The sequence below is a fragment of the Monodon monoceros genome, unplaced genomic scaffold (genome assembly GCF_005190385.1).
Source record: "Monodon monoceros isolate NGI ecotype Baffin Bay Population unplaced genomic scaffold, NGI_Narwhal_1 Super_Scaffold_2, whole genome shotgun sequence".
Classification (NCBI taxonomy): Eukaryota; Metazoa; Chordata; class Mammalia; order Artiodactyla; family Monodontidae; genus Monodon; species Monodon monoceros.
The window spans coordinates 38,537,392-38,559,351 of record NW_021703776.1 but is presented as its reverse complement, the minus strand read 5'-3'; the positions used below and the strand labels follow the sequence as shown (position 1 = coordinate 38,559,351).

Sequence of the window (21,960 nt, the reverse complement as noted above, 5' to 3'; positions counted from 1 at the left end):
TGCAAAGTACCTTAATTTCCCCCTCAAAACACCTAATAATTTTCATATGAACCAGCTTAAATTCATTAGCATTTGCCAAGCACACTCTTCAAAAGCTTCAAACTGGGACAGCAAACCAAAAGTAAAGGTAAGGCTCTGACCCAGCAGGTAGGGGCAGCTTCATTAGCCGACTCTATTCAGCTATTGCTCCTGCTGAAGCTGAACTTGCAAAGTGAACGTGCAGGAAAACGTGGGGCAGACATAACATAAATAATTTAACTTAGGAGAAGTACTCTAAACCTCTCATTTACAGTCACCTTTTATTATTTCTTATTCCTACCGGCCAAAGTAGAAAGTGTCTTAGGTGTCCAGAGAAGGAGAAAAAATAATTATTATATTGCAAGCTTCCACAAAACTAAAACCAGGACTAAGCATATCACCAGAAAGAAATAAATTACTGAGATCATCGTCTTCAGCAAAATAGGTCTCATCACAGCAGATGCTTTTATTTTTTTCACTTTTTCCTTGTTAGAGTGGCATCACTCAAAAACGAATGAACTAAGAAATAACATTGCTCTCCCTTTCTTCCCCTTCCCCCCGCCCCCATCAATTTATATACATAGGGTCCAAGGTGAGACTTGTGTACTGGATTCTGGTAATCCAAATGCATTTAAGTGAGGATTAAGCACTTCAAATGTATCAAGGATTAAAGTGAGAGAACTTTTACTCTATTTTAAAAGGCATCAACTTTTAGCAACAGCTCTGAACATGATTATTCTACTTGCCTACCTCCTTATGTTAGTTTCCTCTTGCTGCTGTAACAAATTACCACTAATTTAGTGGCTTACAACATCACAAATTTATTATCTCACAGTGCTGCAAATCAGAAGTCCACAATGGGTCTCACTGGGCTAAAATCAAAGTGTTAGGTTCCTTCTAGAGGCTACAGATAACAATCCGTTTCCTTACCTTTCGCAGCATCTAGAGGCCTCCGCACTCCTCGGCTTGTGATCTCCATCCTGCTGTAGATTCCGACGCAGCACTACAGCACCTTCAAATCCCTTTTCGACTCTGACCTCTGACCTCTTCTACTTTAAAGGACCCTTAGGATTACATTACGCTCACCTGGATAGTTCAGAACACTCCATCTTAAAGTCAGCTGATTGGCATTCTTGACTCTATCTGAAACGGTAATTCCCTGTTGCTGTGTCACATAACATATTCACAGGTTCCAAAGATTAGGGGCTCATTATTCTGCCTATCAGCTCCTCACCATTCCCTGGAGAATAGAAGGCAGCTACACTAAATACAGAGTATTTTTTCCTTCCTTTTAATATATTTTCTTCTGAAACAAGCAATGCATTTTATAGTGACTTGGGACTTGTTTTAGTGGCTGTCTGTTATTTACTCATTCAAAGATTATTGGGTATCTGATATGGGATGGCCCCAGGGGAACAGTAGTGATGAGGACCCAGGACTGGCTTTCAAAGGACTCACAAGTTTAATGAGAGAATCAGATAAGTAACCATTTAAAATACAAGTCGAAGAACTTTAGCATAGGTGTCAGAGTCTTAAAGGAGCACAAACGACTCACCAGAAAAACTCATTCCAATGCATTCGAGACCAGGGTGGTTCCAGAAATCCTTGCGAATGGAGGTGAACAAACCTTGAGGAAGGGAATGTGCCAATCATTATAAAATCTTACAAGGTGCATAGTCATGGAAGAACATGGCATATCTAGTGAATAAGTAGAACAGTGTAGCTGGAACTACGTTTTGCACACGGGGATAAGAGGGAAGAGGATACAGGAAAGGTTGACAAGGTCCAGCTTATGAAAGCCCTTGAGTACATGAGAGTTTTGAGCTTCTATCATGTAAAAAAGGGTGACCCAATAAGGAATATCATCTATTTCTAGAAAAATACAGTTGGCATCGTAGATGAAGGATTGAAGTAGGGACAAATAGGATTTTCCTGCTGTTGCTACTACTACTACTACTACAATTAATACTATTACATTTCCTTTGAAGCTGAAAGAAGTTGAATGTTTGCCAATAGAAAATAATTTTGAAAATTATCTCTACTTAATCTTCACAGTAACCCTGAAACAGGTCTTATGTTTATCCCTATTTTAAAGGTGAGAAAACTGAGGCTTAGAGAGATTAATTTTCTCCTGAAACATATTCTGTAAAACAAGCAGCTGGGATCAAAATTTATGCCTCTGTGCCCAGAATCCTCTTAAAGTTCCCAAAGGCAGATTTATCTTGACGTTCTCACGCTGAATCTTCTGGTTATCTTACTGGCATGGGCCCATCCCCAAACTTGATGAATAGAGGGAGGAAGCAGCAACCTGCTCAGTCACATGGCAGAGTCACAGAGCACTGTTTCACTCTGGGGACCACCACACCCACCAGGACACAAGACAACACCCTGTGTAGCCTAGGGGAGCATCCACAATAATCTTGACCTCAAGTAAAATGAACCCCAAGAGATGCTGCTCTACTCCAAGCTTAGAGGCCATTTTCACCTTGGCCTACTGGCCTCCGGGTCCTGTGAGGACCTGAATGAGCTAGACCACGACTACTGGGGTCAAAGGGCTGGAATTCTCTGAGAAACCACCTGGGATGATATCGCTAATATGCAGAATCTAAAACAAAAATGATGCAAATGAACTTATTTACAAAACAGAAACAGACTCACAGACTTAGAGAACAAACTTATGGGTACCAGGGGGGAAGAATGGGGTGGGGGGAGGGATAAACTGGGAGTTTGGGACTGACATGTACACACTGCTATATTTAAAATGGATAACCAACGAGGACCTACTGTATAGTACAGGGAACTCTGCTCAATATACTGTAACCTGAATGGGAAAAGAATTTGAAAAAGAACAGATACATGCATATGTAACACTGAATCAGTTTGCTGTACACCTGAAACTAACACAACATTGTTAATCAACTATGCTCCAATGTAAAATAAAAATTTAAAAAATTAATTCAACCACACAAAAAGGTTACTTTGGAGAAATTACATTGGAACATTATCAACGGGAGTTAGGAAGCCAAAATAAATTTTGAAACAATCAATTAAAAAGCTTATTCAACCATCCTAGAGAAAAGATTGTTATCTTTCTATTTGCTCTGTGAAAAATATTACAAAACTGTTACCTACAAGGAGAGGACCAAAGAGGATGCAGCCAAAAAGTGTAGGGAAAAACAGGGAAGTGGACTGGGCAATTAATTCTCTTTCTAAAAAGATATTTTGCTTTGTAATATTATTATTTTTTTTTAATGAGATGTCACTAAATTTTATGAGCTTCAGGACAAAAAGGACGTGGATCGACCCCGGACTACAATTATAATTTAGGTAGGAAATGAGGATCTGGACAAAGACCACAGGGATGATGAGTAGGGAAGGGACTTGATAAATATTAGGTGGTAGAGGGGATGGGACTGAGTGGACGGGTAGGAGTGGTATTTAGGAATGGTTGAGCCTTTCCAGAGACCAAACCGGTGCAATTCACCTAGAAATTTGTACAGTAGGTGGAAAAAGATTTGTATTATTTTGAAGATTTTTAGTTCGATACGCCTGTGGCGTACTCAAGAAAAGTAAATAGGCAGCAAAAATATAAACTGAATTCAAAAACAGTTGAATTAGAGATACAGAATAGGGAGTCCTAGGTGTATAGGTATATGTAAAACCATAAATTAGGTGATGTTTATGCAGTAAATATAAGGAAACATATATAATGAGTAAAACAGCGTTGGGGAAGGCAATGATAGATGGAGAGAGAGAAGCCAATGAGCCTGGGCTGAAATTAAAAATATTTAATAACCTATATAAAAGTATGAGTGGATCAAAATATTTTAAAATTCCCTTTAATTTTTCAAAGAAAATATCTAATTCTCCAAAGATTTCTATCTATGTATCTATGTACCTATCTATCTAATATCTATCTACTCCTCTAATGGAATATATTTTGGTGTAAGTAATCTATCAAATTTTTCCAATGATTTTCAACTCACTTGTTTCATCTGATGTAGCTGTTGCTAGTTGAATAACTCTGGTCCTTGAACTGTGCTCTGACATGGCAACAACATCAAACTCTTCCAACAACTTCTTTATACGTTTGTAGTCATTAGTCAAACCTGAATGTGTTTTTTCTTAGAGCAATTGACTCAATGAGATCAACTGGATATCTGGATAGAAAAATGGAGTAAGAGAGAGAGACTTTTGAACCTGCTATGACTCTGCTTCCATTTGTAAGATGTTAGACTATATTATTCTACTAGGATTTTTTTCTATTACTCTAGTCTATTATTATATTATGAATTTTTAACTTGTATTATTTTATATGGGTTTTCTAAATATTTAATTTTTATACATTTAGCATTAACACATTTTACAACTAGTATTCTCTATTACTTTAGTTTTCTGTAAGTTTTAGAGTTTATAAAATTACTTACATTATTTTAACAAAACTCTCTGAAAATGTAGAATGGCCAGATATTGCTTTGAGGCTTTCTAAGTCAGACTTGGTAGTTGTTGTTGTTTTGTCTCTCTTCCAGAATGCAAAATTAATTGACAGACACTTAATCCTAATTTGGGGTTTTGCCTTATTCTTTCTCCCTCCTTCATTACTTCCCTTCTTTATTTTTTCCCTGCTTCCCCCTTTTTCATCCTCTTCTCTTGCTCCTTCCTAATAATTTAAAATAAACCCACTATTCAAATGCCTGATTTATGAATTCCCTAAACTTTTAATGAATTGAGGCAATGAAGCACCCAGGACCTGGTTTCTATCCCTATGCCCTCACTCACATTCTCTGATTCAGGAGCTCCTTCTTTCTCCTTCTCTCTTCATGTAAAAGTCTAATTACCCTGGAAAGCCATTTACAGATTTACCTTCTCTAGAGGATTTTTTAAAATACCTTCAACCAAATCACCTGTCCTCATTTGAATACGTATCATATTTTGCTTACCTTGGTTCTTACCTTGGTCAATAATTTACTTAACTCTTCCAGTAGACGGAAAGACACTTAAAGAAGAGATTGTATCATTAAAAAAATTCTTTAATTTCTTCAACCCCTTTGTAAAATACCGTGTACCTAGTCAGTGCCCATGAGATATCTGCTGAAGTCAGTTACACAAAATAAAATCAGAAATCAGTTTCATCCAGAAAATTCAATGTAAGCCCTTACAGAACCCCCAGCCTAGTCTTTCAGTCCCCATGATTCTATCATCCGGTTTGCTGGCATTCCTGGAATCTCTGAAATTGGTGGAATAATGTTCACAGCAGCACCTTGGGGCCAAAGCACCACAAAGTAGAATGGTTTGATTCTTAATGACAACAAATTCCACCCCCAAATACCCAGCCTCCTTTCTCCCTGACAAAAGACAGGTGGTCTGTCTGGTACCCCCAGTGGATATTCACTGGGGTAGACTGACTGTCAATTGCTTGGAGAGTTCATTTACGGAAAAAATCAGGGCAAAATGGCGGTAAGGAATGACACAACTGAATGGTTAACATTTTTATTTCAAAAAAGCAGGATACTGTATATAACACTTTCTGAGAAAATAATTAAGATAGTATAATGAAATGAATTCCATGTTTTTAAGCACAATACAGATGTACAGAATCCTTTAAATGTGAGTTTATTCAAACTTTATTTAAATACAATGCACTTTAGTTGAGAGATTTAAGGGGTGATTTCTGCATTTCACAAAATAGAAGTTCTTCTGCAAGTTTGTTTGTTTATTTATTTATTTAAACTTTACATCCTCAACATATATTACAAGGGCTTAATATTTTAATTTAGAACATACGTAGTGTATTTGAATAGCTCTTTGGGCTAATATGTGCCAAGAAAGGTACATTGTCCTTTTAATAACCAATTAAAAACAGACTAACTTTGACACAAAAAGGAATGGGGTCATAAGTTTCGTCTTATTCAAGTAGAATACAGTCTGAGATTCAAAACAGATTCTTCCTTGAAAACTGCAGTTGTTTCCCATCCTCCTAAACAAGGACAAAAGAACAAAATGCAAAAAAATATGTCATTCATTAATTCTCATTGGATTTAAATCTTCCCCTGCAGTAGAACACACTAAATATCTGAGTCTTTTGCTTTATTCTGGCTATAATCACATAAACTGTTTAAAAAATAAAAACTTTTAAAATTCTGTTTTCTTCACTTTCTTCCAGATATTTTCTCCTGCCACAATAAACTGACCAGCACTCTTAGCGTCAGATACACATGGTACACACATGTAAGTGAAGAAATACATTTATGTCCTTTAAAATTCCTGGATCTACACAGACACCTCCTTTCCTGTTAGAAGCATAGATATCCAGGTTTATTCTGGAATCTCTATTTATCTCCTCAGTGTATGGCAATGTTTAGCAAAGTGCATATCTCTTTTCCCCTTTTCCTCTGACCCCTGCGATCCCCGTTTAATTTTTACTCAAGAGCTTCATCCACTTAAAACTTTGTACAACTATATCTGCTGTATTTAAAAGAGGTTGACTCAACAACGCAAACACTCACCTACACACACGTAAGAAAAGTTTCCATCTTCCAAAGCTAACATTATTTAATATTCCTATATACCATGGAGCTTTCAGTTTGGAGTTTTTCTTAAAATATATATCCTTCACTTGAAGCTGTCATAAAAATGGGGAGAACACCTCCTCTGATTTCAAAACCATCAAAGTAGGTTTTTAAAAACTACTTTCCAAACCCCAGGAGTAGTATACTCGAAGGGCAAGCTCATCAGTATCTTTAGAAAATGAGTTGGGAAAAGTAAAGTTTGATTCCTATTTGAACATTTATTATTGGTACCAATGAATCCTACCGACTGAGAATGTAACTACGATCATCACTAATTATGATATACCTACAGTGAAGTAAAGCTGCATCCCATTATTTCAACGATTGAAGTCTGATAGGCCGGCTGTTTGATTTCTCTCATCCCACTGTCTATTCAACAGCTTTTCATTGCACAGACTGTTAAAAATGATTCACAAACTGTTGCCGCCTTCAAACTATATACTATAAAAGGTAGCCAAGAAATAACGGTATGTTGTACTGGACATAAAGTAATTAGTGGCTTCAGAATATGTTTTTGACACAAAGCCTGCCTGCCCATTGTAGAAAATTTTGTCAGTTTATGTGAAAATATTTATTACCTGTAACCATAGATACACAAAATCAATGTGTGTGTTATGTAACATGACATCAGTAATGCATTTGTTACTGCTTTGAGATTTCTTCTGGTCTTGATTACAGCTCTGCCAAATAACTTTTTTTTTTTTTATTATACAAGGGCAAGTGATTGCTGTGCTACATTTGCAATTGTAATGATAATTTTCCTGAGAATGTTAAATTATGTCTTAATTTATTCAAAAGATTTTATTTTCAAAGCAATTAAACTTATTGTTGATTGATATTTACCATCCAATGTTCCTGGAACACTAAAAGAATACGCTTTATACATAATCTTCCATTATAGCACAATGCTTGAGGGTAGCCATTTTACATAACAGCATTCAGTTGAGTCTTCAAATCAAAGAACAAAAATTATAGCAATTTCACTTGAAATCCATAAATCCATGCTCAGGATTATGTTCAACAGAATCACTAAATGTTATTTGTAATTCAAAGATGAATGAATCAATAGAAAAATAGAACTGATAAATCATTAGTACTTTAATGCAGAGTGGAGAGAGAAACTAATAAATCATGCACTTCAAGCACTTGTTTTCCTTATGGCACATTTGAAAACATAAAACATACAATGATAAGATGCAGGTCAATATGAATGAACAATACCAAATCTGCTCAGAACAGCATTTCATTTTATATCATAGGCTTAATGAAACACTTAAAAAATACTATTCCATAATTTCTTCAAACAATCAGAGAATCCACCCAGGCCATGAAATACTTTAACAAGAATCTAGGCCGTTATTTCCAAATAAATATTTGAAATGTCACAGAGATGGGAGTAGAGGCGGTGAGGGGGAGGGTGCAAATGCATGCATGATTAACTTCAATGAGCTCAATATTATTACAGGTATCAATTTATACTAGAAAGGAACTGATACAATCATTTACTTTCTCAAGTGTACTTAACTGACCCATTAAAAATTACAGACGTCTATACTTATAAATGGCCAAAAAAGCAAGAAATCAGCCATTGAGCTTTGATTGTGTCGTACGGCTTATTGTCTGTGAAAAGTGAGAATTTTAATTATAATTAATGGGTAATTCACTCTCTTCCAGAGTTTTAGTCATCACAAAATTGCACATTAGAACCACAGATTTTCTCCACAATGCTTAATTACTTATGCATTAACCCATTTCTCTCAAAGCATCTTTTTCTGAATCTTTGGTGGGAAACACAGTTTATTAGGCACATAGTTTCAAACATCTATTTGGTTACTGTTGTGATTAAGAATTTTCTTCTAAATTCACATGCAGAAGGGAATAAGGCTTGCCATGTTAACATACTTTACTGCCAAGTAATATGTTTCCACTTATGTCTGGAATTAAAAACAAAACTAAACAAACTAAAAACCACTTCCTACTTCTTAGCATAAGAATACTTTATACCTGATATCTTAAATTCCACTCAGAAGCATCAAGATGTCGAAGAAAAACTACTTAGATACAGCAAGTAGACAACTATTTAACAAAACCTTTCAATTAAAAGCTTCTCCTCAACTCACAGGTCAAAGATCATTGATATACTGTTTGATTCTAAAGGGAAAAGTATAGCAATCTGCAATTATGATTATTGTAGCATTATTAAGTAGTGCTTATTAATAACTGTAATCACATTTCCCGTGATATTTCCTTTTTTTGTTGTACAGGTTTTTTTAAAGGTTAGTAAATGGAAATTGGAGAAGGAATGGGTAGGAGACAAAAAAATTTATGGGAATGCATGCAACAAAAATAGGCAGTATCACTTCATGTAAACTTCTGCTTTCTTCATGCAAAGATGCTTATAAAAACTGAGACATTAAATTTTCTAATAGCTGGATTTTACATTAACTCAGTAACAAAAACTGTTAAACCAATTCCATGATTTTGCATGAGCAGGAGACTTGAAATTGTTCAACGATTTCCAGCATAAGTGTTCCATGGCCCAATTATGCTAATTAAATCTCTAAGAATGAAAAGATACAGGATTATTCCTTGCTTCGGTTTCTTGTTCTTTTGATGAGGGAGCAGAACAACCCGGTTTTTGGAGGAGGGCCCATCAGCATCGGGGCTTGGTTCTTGTGCATAATTTTTATCTAGGGGAAAAAAAAGACAAAGAGGGTACGGTAATCTCCAGATACAACACCAATTTCTGAGAATCTCTCTTAAGGTTAATAATATCCCCTGAATTACTGAAACAACACAAGTGCAAAATGTATTTTCAGAGTTTCTATTATTTCAAAAATATTTTTAAGGAAGATAAGGTATGTTATTTAAACTATATTCCAATGCTCAGGGTGATACCAAGAAATTAAATTTAATTGAAATTACATTTTAAATATCATATTACTTCTAACCTCTCTTGTAATAACACCCCCAAATTCCTTGTTCATGCCACGTGATTAGCTAGTATAATTTATTGACCATTAGTTATGTATTATTTACTTAAGATAGGAAAGGCTGCACCATTATAGTATTCAGAATCCCAGTTATAGCCCAACATCAAGACGTACTTGATATCAAGGCAAGCCTTATTTACTCTGCTAATCAGATTGTTTCTCTCTTTCAATATGAACTGCAGGGCTTAATTTCAAAACAATCATTACGAATGAAAGTCAAAAGTTAGCGTGCATAAAAGGTCAGAAATGATGAACTAGCTTTCTAATTTGTTAATTAATTGGTAATAGAATAGAATCAAATATTGAAAAGCCTGCTTAAAACATTCTGAGAGACTGTTCTAAAGCTACTCTTTTTGATTTCTTTGAAATAAAACTACGAATCACCTTAAATGAGACAACCTTAAAGTAGATTATGTCTGCAATTTTCTCTAATTCAAGCCTAAATTAGAGAAGACATTTTATGAATATATGCTATGCTCAAAGCTAATTGAAAGCAATTATCAAAGTGGCATTTTGTCTGTGACTTTAAGATACATTGTAAGATAATAAATGATTCTCATTATGTAATAAAAAGGTCACATCTTGCCTTTGGGCTAGTGACGCTAAGAGTTTTTCAAAAGCAATCTGAGACATTTTCTTTAGAGAACTGCGACTAATATAAGAACCATCGCTTATTAAATATCAGTTGTCACCAGCACAGCACCCGCATCAGAGATGAGTATTTCTTTCAAAAAGAAACACCACCTCATTAAAAGCTGCGAAAATATATCTCTTAAAGTGCATAGCTGACATTTTCAAGTTAAACTGAATATCCTTCACTTGTCATTGACTAATAGCAATGAAACAAAAAAAAGTGGATGTCACGTGGACACGATCATTAAAATCAGCACTGGGGCTGTTGGGAAATGGAGATTTACTTCACAGTCTAGAAAGACAGAACTATGTTAAAAATCAGGATAAACGAACAACTCTTTATTTAACTCTGTTGGAATCAGGTTATTCTGGGAAGATTCAGTGTTCTTTGTACTGTAAAGATAAATTGCACCTGTAAAAGGCCACCAGGCTAAACCAGCCTCAAACTCTCTGGATATCTGATTTCAATTTATTTTATTTTTCTTATCTTATGAATTGGGGAATCAATAGCCAGACAGTTAAGATGCTAGAATGCACCTATCTATGTAGATTGAAAAAGATCTCTACCAGATTTTCTCTCCTAATAATTCACTTTCAAATTACGCCCTACCTTATGCCATTGATTTTATACTCCTCTAGAGTATAAAACCTAATACACCATCATTCACTCATTTATTCATTTCACAAAATGTATCAAGCCCCTACTATGCCTCAGGCACTGTACCATGAACCTCTAACAAACAAAGTACAATCTCTACCCTCAGTAAATTATAGTCAAGTAAGAAAGAGAAATTTAACAAGCACATTCAATAGTGTTATAGATGCTGAAATACAAGGCTAAGCAGAAAGGCACTATTTTTTTTTTAACGCTGAAAATAAAAATGAATCTTTTTATAAAAAAATGTTAGTTTAAAATGAGTACCTGATGAGGCAGTTAACACATATTACTTATGTCATAACCTTAGATTCAAACAGAACGTAAGTAGCTAAGGTAAAAAAAATAAAGATTTCTGATTCACAGTTGCTGGACTAAATCCTTTAGAGGGTATGATAATATTAGGGCCTTTTGGAAAAAAAGATCATTATTAACAAATTATTGTTGTTAAGATGTTGGAAGAAATATATCATTCTAGTCACAAAAGATTAGCATCAATTTATGGCAAAGCATAGCCAAAATACCGCAACTTATTGTGTATGAGATTTTGTTTGCCCTTTGTATTTTTTAAGTTATTTGGATTTTCTTTGATCATAGCTATCTTTTTATTAACAATCCCTTTTAAAAGAAATCACATGTTGCTATTCCTTTGAAAAATAGCACAGTATCTCATTCAGTGCTCCTGACACAATGGGACCCTTAATCCATACTACTGACTAATTCGAATTCTAGGTTATAGTTTCAAAGCAGGATAATGGTCCTATTTTTAAAATTATCTGTAATCTATCTTCTTGGTTGTTTAAGCACTCCTATGGTCAAGGTACACAACTCTTTCTTTAATTTAACATTATTTCCGTACAAAATGCAATCTACATCTTTCTGTCTGTTATTCATAAAAATGAGAAACAATTGGCTGTTTTCCTCTTAGGGGAGATTACATGGAGGAAACTCGCACTCATGAGATGTCTAGTATGTATCCAGGCTCTTTGCATACATTATGTCATCAGATAATTATAGGTCTTTGTATATTTGAGCAGAGCAAAAACTACTCCATTAAGGATGAGAAAAATTCCAGTCCAGGTGAACTGTTGGTACTGTAGTCACAGCAAGTCCAGGTGAGGTTTCAGAAAGCTGTAGAGAACTAAGTGTAATTTAGGTTCAGATGGCCCGTGTTGGGGGAACCTGGTTAAGGGCGCCTCACCAGGCATGGGATGACTCACATGCCTGTTTCAACTCCACATCCTTATATTTTTATTACTACTTTTTTTGAGAACCTGTTACCTACAAGAAAAACAATACGGAGTAAGGAGCAGATTTTATCCCCCAAAGATTTTATTATATTAAGTCTCAGCAATCTGAAAACACGAACCAAACATTAGGTTCTCTTTGAGTGTTTCCATTTTTTTTAAGAGTCAGGTAGTCACTTCTTAGTTGTTTCTCAATACATCAAATATTTATGGAGCACCAGCTATGGGCAAGGCAGTTTGCAAGACTGTTTAGTTTGGAAGAGAACCTGAGATTATAATTGAGAGAGAATTGTGGGCACTCATAAGCAATGGTGATGGGGCTCCTAGGAGCTGGAATGGCTGTACGAAGGTCGAAGAGCATTGCTAAAAATGCAAGATAGATACTGTCAGAATTAGAATGATGTTCTATTAAGAACTCTTCATTTTTACTTATCATCTATTCCTTTGGAAAACAACAGCAGCAAAAGTCTCATGACTCTTTCTACTTCTGTCTTCCTATTTCAAATTAAGATTGGACACATCTAAAAATATAAACAGAAAAAAATTGATTTCAGTTTCAGTTTTATAATTATTCAATATGAAATAAAAATTCACATATAGAAACCAGATGAAGGATTATAAGGCACAGTTTTCTTGTTTCTATGACATTGTCAGGGTTGCATGGTGTGATAGAGAGCTCCACCTCATAATTGTAATATGACCAATAATAACAAGAATAAAAATAACAAGATTTGGCTTTTACTGTGTGCTGAGTATTATGCTAAGTGCTTTACACACCGTTATTCACATGCTACCTGTTTCATCCAGCTCTTTGAGTTGCTCTTGACAGAAGTCTACTCCCATAAAAGTAATATTATCAAAGAACATAGAATTGAAAAACAGTGTCCTAAAAGGGATAGAAGAGAGGTTTATATCTTACAGTACACGGTGAACAGTGTCTAGTCCCACTAGACTTTCGTGTTCTCTCTGAAGACTTTTAGTCCAACTAAAATTGAGGAAGACTGGAAGGTCTTCCTGCACTCATTCTCCAAGCAGTATTTGGCCCAGCTCATTGCAATTTTCTTTCCTAGCTCCCTGTCTCTCAGCATCAACTATTCCTAATACTCTTCATTGTGAAGAGTAGTTATTTTTCTTCCTCATGTGATAGGAACACCCTACTTAACACCCAGTCCCTGAATGACACATCTACCGAAGCAAGTGCTTATCAAAGCATCCTGATAAGATCGGAATAAAGATGGATCTATTCTGTCTTCAATGAATTCTCATACCTAATATCAAAAGAATATTTTTTCATAATTTTTAAAATATATTATCTAATTTTACCCTCTCAACAACGCTGGGAGGTAGGTGTCAACACCCTTATTTTACGATACAGGACAGAAACTTAGGTTCTGTAACTTGCACTACACCACTCAAGTTGGTAAGTACAAGAGCTGGGTTTTGAAAGCTGACTCAAATCTCCCAAGCACTCCTTGTTAATTCCCACCTCTGCACTTCTGTGTCAATTAGTGCTTTGGAGAACCTTCCCTCAAACTTTGACCCCTGTCCTGCCCAGCTCAAATAACACATTATTTTGAAATTTCAAAGCACAGTGAGATAAAGAAGATTCTAAATGCCCTCTGAGAGGAAAAACAGGTCACTTACAGAAAAATAAAAAACAGCATGGCATTAAGCTTCTCAAAAACATGAGTGGTGGAAGAAAATGGAGAAAAACCTTCAAACCTCAGAAGAAAAGTTAATTTTATCTTAGAATTCTACACTTAGTGGATTGATTAAATGCAAGGGTACAATGAAGATACTTTCATTCATAAAAGGTTCTAGAGAGTTTACCATTTATGTGTCCTTTGAAACATTTTTGAGTGTGTTCTCCAGCAGAACAGATGCGTGAGCTAAGAAAGATTAAAAAAACAGAGGGTCACATTGACAACACCAAATGCTGGTGAGGATGTGGAGCAACAGGAACTCCCATACATAGGTGCTGGGAATGCAAAATGGCGCAGCCACTTTGGAAGACAGTATGGAGGTTTCTTACAAAACTAAATATACTCTTATCATATGATCCAGTGTCTGCACTCCTGGGATTTAACCAAAAAAGGTGAAAACATATGTCTGCACAAAAACCTGTACACAGATGTCTGCAGCAGCTTTTTTCGTAACTGCCAAAACTTGGAAGCAACCAAGAGGCCCTTCAGTAGGTGAACGGATATATAAACTGTGGTATATCCAGACAAAGGAATATTATTCAGTGCTAAAAAGAAATGACCTATCAAGCCATGAAAAGACATGGAGGAAACTTAAATGCATATTATTAAGTGAAAGACGTCAATGTGAGAAGGCTACATCCTGTATGATTCCAATTATATGACATTCTAGAGAAGGGAAAACTACGGGGACAGTTAAAAGATAAGTGGTTGCCAGGGTTTATGGGGGAGAGTGATGAATAGATGAAGCACAGAGGATTTTTAGGGAAGTGAAAATATTATTTAGGATGTTATAATGATGGATACAAGACATTACACATTTGTCCAAGCTCATAGAATGAACAACACCAAGAGTGAACCCTAGTGCAAACTACGGACTTTGGATGATTATGATGTGTCAATGTAGGTTCATTGATTATATCAAAGATACCATTTCAGTGGGGAGTTCTGCTAGTGGGGAGGCTATGTGTGTCGGGTGGTGGGAAGTATATGGGGAATCTCTGTACCTTTGTCTCAATTTTATGGCGGACCTAAAAGTGCTGTAAAAATTAAGTTTATTAAGAACAAGAATAACAACAAAAAGAGTATCCAACTGAGACCCAGGATGAGAGATCTGCAAGAAATCTAGCAAGAAACCTGCAGGGAAGGGCTTCTGCCATATAAAGAAGGGAGTGGGGATTATAGATTAATTGATACTGTGTAGTTTTAAAAAATTAGAATTATTATAATGATGACTTTACGAAGAAAAAAGAGATTATAAAAGCTTTATAGGAAAGAAAATGTAATTGTGTGACAGTACTTGGTTCTACAGTTGACAACATTTTCATAATCTCAATCATTACATGTTTTATATTGATTTAAATAAAATTTTTCTTCAGAAGCAGAACAGCGTACTGGTTAAAAATCAGACTGCCAGGGTCCACCACTTCCTATCTGGAGACTTTGGGCAGATGACTATAATTCATTTCCCTCATCAATACTGTAGAGACTTTGGGCTTCCCTGGTGGCACAGTGGTTAAGAATCCGCCTGCCAATGCAGGGGACAGGGGTTCAAGCCCTGGCCTGGGAAGATCCCACATGCCATGGAGCAACTAAGCCCGTGCGCCACAACTTCTGAACCTGTGCTCTAGAGCCCATGAGCCACAACTACTGAGCCCGTGTGCCACAACTACTGAAGCCCACGTGCCTACAGCCCATGCTCTGCAACAAGAGAAGCCACTGAAATGAGAAGTTCGTGCACCACAACGAAGAGTAGCCCCGCTCGCCACAACTAAAGCCCACGCACAGCAGCAAAGACCCAATGCAGCCAAAAATAAATAAATAAATAAAAAAAATTTTTCTTTTTAGTATTATTAAAAAAAATACTATAGAGACTTTAATATAGTGTCCATTTCATTGGTTTCTTGTAAGGACTAAATGAATCAATGTACACAAAATGCTTAGAATGTTACCTGGCACATAAAAATCACTCAGTACATATTAACTATTATTAAGAGTTAAATGGAGTAATGTAAGAGTATTAAAAAACACTTTCTATAGCATAAATTAAGTAGACTATACCTAAAACTACTAAGTCAAAAAAATTACAGCAAAGCAGATTGTTTACAGACATGCAGTAAACAATCAGAAGAGACAGCCAAAGAATCAAAGAGTGGACCTGGTGACACAGAGATGATGGGACAGAGGCTAGCTGTTTTTCTTGGAACGCTATACATTCTGGTTTTTTTAATGTGCACATATTATTTTGATATCAGTGTTAAAAAAATTAACAATGAGGGGACCTTCAAGATGGCAGAGGAGTAAGACGTGGAGATCACCATCCTCCCCACAAGTACATCAAAAATACATCTACATGTGGAACGACTCCTACAGAGCACCTACTAAATGCTGGCAGAAGACCTCAGACCTCCCAAAAGACAAGAAACTCCCCACGTACCTGGGTAGGGCAAAAGAAAAAAGAATAAACAGAGACGAAAGGATACGGACAGGACCTGCACCAGTGGGAGGGAGCTGTGAAGGAGGAAAGGTGTCCACACACTAGGAAGCCACTTCACCGGTGGAGACTGGGGGTGGGCAGGGGGGAAGCTGTGGAGCCACGGAGGAGAGCACAGCAACAGGGGTGTGGAGGGCAAAGCGGAGAGATTCCCGCACAGAGGATCAGTGTCGAGCAGCACTCACCAGCCTGAGAGGCTTGTCTGCTCACCCGCCGGGGTGGGGGTCTCAGAGCTGAGGCTCAGGCTTCGGAGGTCAGATCCCAGGGAGAGGACTGGGTTTGGCTGTGTGAACACAGACTGAAGGGCGCTAGAGCTAGCTGGGAGGGAGTCCGGGAAAAGGTCTGGAACTGCCTAAGAGGCAAGAGACCATTGTTCAGGGGGGCACGAGGAGAGGGGATTCAGAGCACTGCCTAAACAAGCTTCGCAGACAGACAGGCGCAAGCTGCAGCTATCAGCTCGGATCCCGGAGATGGGCATGAAGCGCTAATGCCTGCTGCTGCAGCCACCAAGAAGCCTGTGTGCGAGCACAGGTCACTATCCACACCACCTCCCACCCCAGGAGCCTGTGCAGCCCGCCACTGCCAGGGTCCCATGATCCAGGGACAACATCCCCGGGAGAACACAGGGCATGCCTGAGGCTGTTGCAACATCACACCGGCCTCTACCACCACAGGCTGGCCCTGCATTCCAATTATGACTACTGTACCCCTCCCTCCCCCTGGCCTGAATGACCAGGAGCCCCCTAATCAGCCGCTGCTTTAACCCCCTCCTGTCTGGGTGGGGAACAGACGCCTAAGGGTGATCTACATGCAGAGGTGGGGCCGAAACCAAAGCTGAACCCCAGGAGCTGGGCGAACAAAGAAGAGAAAGGGAAATCTCTCCCAGAAGCCTCAGGAGCAGTGGATTAAATCCCTACAATCAACTTGATGTACCCTGCATCTGTGGAATACCTGAATAGACAACGAATCATCTCAAAATTGTGGCGGTGGACTTTAGGAGCAACTGTAGACTTGGGGTTTGCTGTCTGCAACTGACTTGTTTCTGATTTTTATGTTTATCTTAGTTTAGTGTTTAGCGCTTGTTATCATTGGTGGATTTCTTTATTGGTTTTGTGGCTCTCTTTTTTAAAATTATTGTTATTTTCTATTAAAAAATTTCTTTTCCTTTCTAAAATTAATTTCTTTTTTTCTATTTCTTTCTTTTGCTCTCCCTTTTCTTCTGAGCCATGTGGCTGAGAGGGTCTTGGTGCTCTGGCTTGCTGTCAGGCCAGAGCCTCCGAGGTGGGAGAGCCAAGTTCAGGACACTGGACCACCAGAGAACTCCCATCCCCATGTAATATCAATCGGTGAGAGCTCTCCCAGAGATCTCTGTCTCAGCGCTAATACCCAGCTCCACCCAACAGCCAGCAAACTCCAGTGCTGGACACCCCATACCAAACAACTAGCAAGACAGGAACACAACCACACCCATTAGCAAAGAGGCTGCCTAAAATCATAATAACTTCACAGAAACCCCTAACACACCACCTGACGTGGTCCTGCCCACCAGAAAGATAAGATCCAGCCCCACCCACCAGAACACAGCCACCAGTCCCCTCCACCAGGAAGCCTACACAAGCCACTGAACCAACCTCACCCACAGAGGCAGACACCAAAAACAACGGGAATTATGAACAAGCAGCCTGTGAAAAGGAGACCCCAAACACAGTAAGTTAAATAAAATGAGAAGACAGAGAAATATGCAGCAGATGAAGGAGCAAGGTAAAAACCCACCAGACCAAACAAATGAAGAGGAAATGGGCAGTCTACGTGAAAAAGAACTCAAGAGTAATGATAGTAAAGATGATCCATAATCTTGGAAAAGGAATGGAGAAAATACAAGAAATATTTAACAAGGGCCTAGAAGAACTAAAGAGCAAACAAACAATGATGAACAACACAATAAATGAAATTAAATATTCTCTAGAAGGAATCAACAGCAGAATAACTGAGGCAGAAGGACAGATAAGTGACCTGGAAGATAAAATACTGGAAATAACTACCTCAGAGCAGAATAAAGAAAAAAGAATGAAAAGAACTGAGGACAGTCTCAGAGACCTCTGGGACAAAATTAAACGCACCAACATTTGAATAATAGGGGTCCCAGAAGAAGAAGAGAAAAAGAAACGGTCTGAGAAAATATTTGAAGAGCTTTTATTTGAAAACTTCCCTAACATGGAAAAGGAAACAGTCAATCAAGACCAGGAAGTGCAGAGTCCCATACAGGATAAATCCAAGGGGAAACACGCCAAGACACATATGAATCAAACTATCAAAAATTAAATACACAGAAAAAATATTAAAAGAAGCAAAGGAGAAGCAGCAAATAACATACAAGGGAATCCCCATAAGGTTAACAGCTGACCTTTCAGCAGAAACTCTGCAAGCCAGAAGGGAGTGGCAGAACATATTTAAAGTAATAAAATGGAAAAACCTACAACCAACATTACTCTATCCAGCAAGGATCTCATTCAGAGTTGATGGAGAAATTAAAACCTTTACAGACAAGCAAAGTTAAGAGAATTCAGCACCACTAAACCAGCATTACAACAAACACTAAAGGAACTTCTCTAGGAAGGAAACACAAGAGAAGGAAAAGACCTACTATAACAATCCCAAAACAGTGAAGAAAATGGTAATAGGAACATACATATCATAATTACCTTAAATGTAAATGGATTAAATGCTCCAACCAAAGGACATAGACTGGTTGAATGGATACGAAAACAAGACCTATATATATGCTGTCTACAAGAGACACACTTCAGACCTAGAGACACACACAGACTGAACGTGAGGGGATGGAAAAACAGAGTCCATGCAAATGGAAATCAAAAGAAAGCTAGAGTAGCAATTCTCATATCACACAAAACAGACTTTAAAATAAAGATTATTACAAGAGACAAAGAAGGACACTACATAGTGATCAAGGGATCAATCCAAGAAGAAGATAGAAGAATTGTAAGTATTTATGCACTCAACATAGGAGCACCTCAATATATAAGGCAAATGCTAACAGTCATAATAGGGGAAACTGACAGTAACACAATCATAGTAGGGGACTTTAACACCTCACTTACACCAATGACAGATCATCCAAAATGAAAATAAATAAGGAAACACAAGCTTTAAATGACACAATAGACCAGATAGATCTAACTGATATTTATAGAAAATTCCATCCCAAAACAACAGAATACACTTTCTTCTCAAGTGCTCATGGAACATTCTCCAGGATAGACCATATCTTGGGTCACAAATCAAGCCTTGGAAAATTTAAGAAAATTGAAATTGTATTAAGTATCTTTTCTGACCACAATGCTATGAGACTAGATATCAATTACAGGAAAAAAAATCTGTAAAAAATACAAACACATTGAGGTCAAACAATACGCTACTAAATAACCAAGAGATCACTGAAGAAATCAAAGAGGAAATCAAAAAATACCTAGAAACAAATGACAATGAAAACACGATGACCCATAACCTATAGAATGCAGCAAAAGCACTAATAAGAGGGAAGTTTATAGCAATACAATCCTACCTCAAGAAACAAGAAAACTCTCAAATAAACAACCTAACCTAACACCTAAAACAATTAGAGAAAAAAGAACCAAAAAAATCCCAACGTTAGCAGAAGGAAAGAATCATAAAGATCAGATCAGAAATAAATGAAAAAGAAATGAAGGAAACGATAGCAAAGATCAATAAAACTAAAAGCTGGTTCCTTGACAAGATAAACAAAACTGAAAAACCAGTAGCCAGACTCACCAAGAAAAATAGGAAGAAGACTCAAGTTAACAGAATTAGAAATGAAAAAGGAGAAGTAACAACTGACACTGCAGAAATACAAAGGATCATGAGAGATTACTACAAGCAACTATATGCCAATAAAAGGGACAACCTGGAAGAAATGGATAAATTCTTAGAAAAGCACAACCTTCTGGTTCTTCCTGAACCAGGAAGAAGTAGAAAATATAAACGGACCAATCACAAGCACTGAAATTGAAACTGTGATTAAAAATCTTCCAACAAACAAAAGCCCAGGACAAGATGGCTGCACAGGTGAATCCTATCAAACATTTAGAGAAGAGCTAACACCTATCCTTCTCAAACTCTTCCAAAATAAAGCAGAGGGAAAACCACTTTTAAACTTATTCTTGGGCTTCCCTGGTGGCATGGTGGTTGAGAGTCCACCTGCCGATGCAGGGGACACGGGTTCGTGCCCCGGTCTGGGAAGATCCCACATGCTGAGGAGCGGCTGGGCCCGTGAGCCACGGCCGCTGAGCCTGCGCATCCGGAGCCTGTTGCTCCACAACGGGAGAGGCCACAACAGTAAGAGGCCCGCGTACCACAAAAACCAAACAAACAAAACAAAAACAAAAAAACTTATTCTTCAGGTCACCATCACCCTGATACCAAAACCAGACGAAGATGTCACAAAAAAAGAAAATTACAGGCCAATATCACTGATGAACACAGATGCAAAAATCCTCAACAAAATACTAGCCAACAGAATCCAACAGCACATTAAAAGGATCATACACCATGATCAAGTGGGGTTTATCCCGGGAATGCAAGAATTCTTCAATATATGCAAATCAATCAATGTGATACACCATATTAACAAACTGAAGGATAAAAACCATATGACAATCTCAATAGATGCAGAAAAAGCTTTTGACAAAATTCAACATCTACTTATGATAAAAATGCTCCAGAGAGTAGGCATAGAGGGAACCTACCTTAACATAATAAAGGCCACATATGACAAACCCACAGCCAACATCGTTCTCTATGGTGAAAAACTGAAACCATTTACACTAAGATCAGGAACAAGACAAGGTTTCCAACTCTCACTGCTATTATTCAACATAGTTTTGGAAGTTTTAGCCACAGCAATCAGAGAAGAAAAAGAAATAAAAGGAATCCCAATCAGAAAAGAAGAGGTAAAACTGTCAGTTTGCAGATGACATGATACTATACATAGAGAATCCTAAAGATGCTACCAGGAAACTACTAGAACTAATCAATCAATTTGGTTGAGTAGCAGGATACAAAATTAATGTACAGAAATTTCTTGCATTACTATACACTAATTATGAAAAATCTGAAAGAGAAATTAAGGAAACACTCCCATTTACCAATGCAACAAAAAGAATAAAATATGTAGGAATAAACCTACCTAAGGAGACAGAAGACCTGTATGCAGAAAACTAGAAGACACTGATGAAAGATATTAAAGATGATACAAACAGATGGAGAGATATACCATGTTCTTGGATTGGAAGAATCAACATTGTGAAAATGACAATGCTACCCAAAGCAATCTACAGATTCAATGCAATCCCTGTCAAACTACCAATGGCATTCTTCACAGAACTAGGACAAAAAATTTCACAGTTTGTATGGAAACACAAAAGACCCCGAATAGCCAAAGCAATCTTGAGAAAGAAAAATGGAGCTGGAGGAATCAGTCTCCATGACTTCCGACTATACTACAAAGCTACAGTAATCAAGACAGTATGGCACTGGCACAAAAACAGAAATATAGATCAATGGAACAGGATAGAAAGTCCAGAGATAAACCCAAGCACATATGGCCACCTTAT

At 37.4% G+C, this 21,960-nt stretch overlaps 1 protein-coding gene across 6 annotated transcripts in view; it reads right to left on the bottom strand.

Annotated features, from left to right (window-relative positions):
- Positions 1 to 8,354: 8,354 nt before the first annotated feature.
- The window catches only part of DGKB (diacylglycerol kinase beta), a 703,373-nt gene continuing 689,767 nt past the window's right edge, over positions 8,355 to 21,960 (bottom strand). For all 6 annotated transcript variants that reach the window (XM_029233668.1, XM_029233663.1, XM_029233664.1 and 3 more), the window contains one exon: positions 8,355 to 9,277. In XM_029233668.1, the coding sequence (XP_029089501.1) occupies positions 9,170 to 9,277 (108 nt within the window). In that variant the 3' untranslated portion in view covers positions 8,355 to 9,169. The remainder of the gene's footprint in view (positions 9,278 to 21,960) is intronic.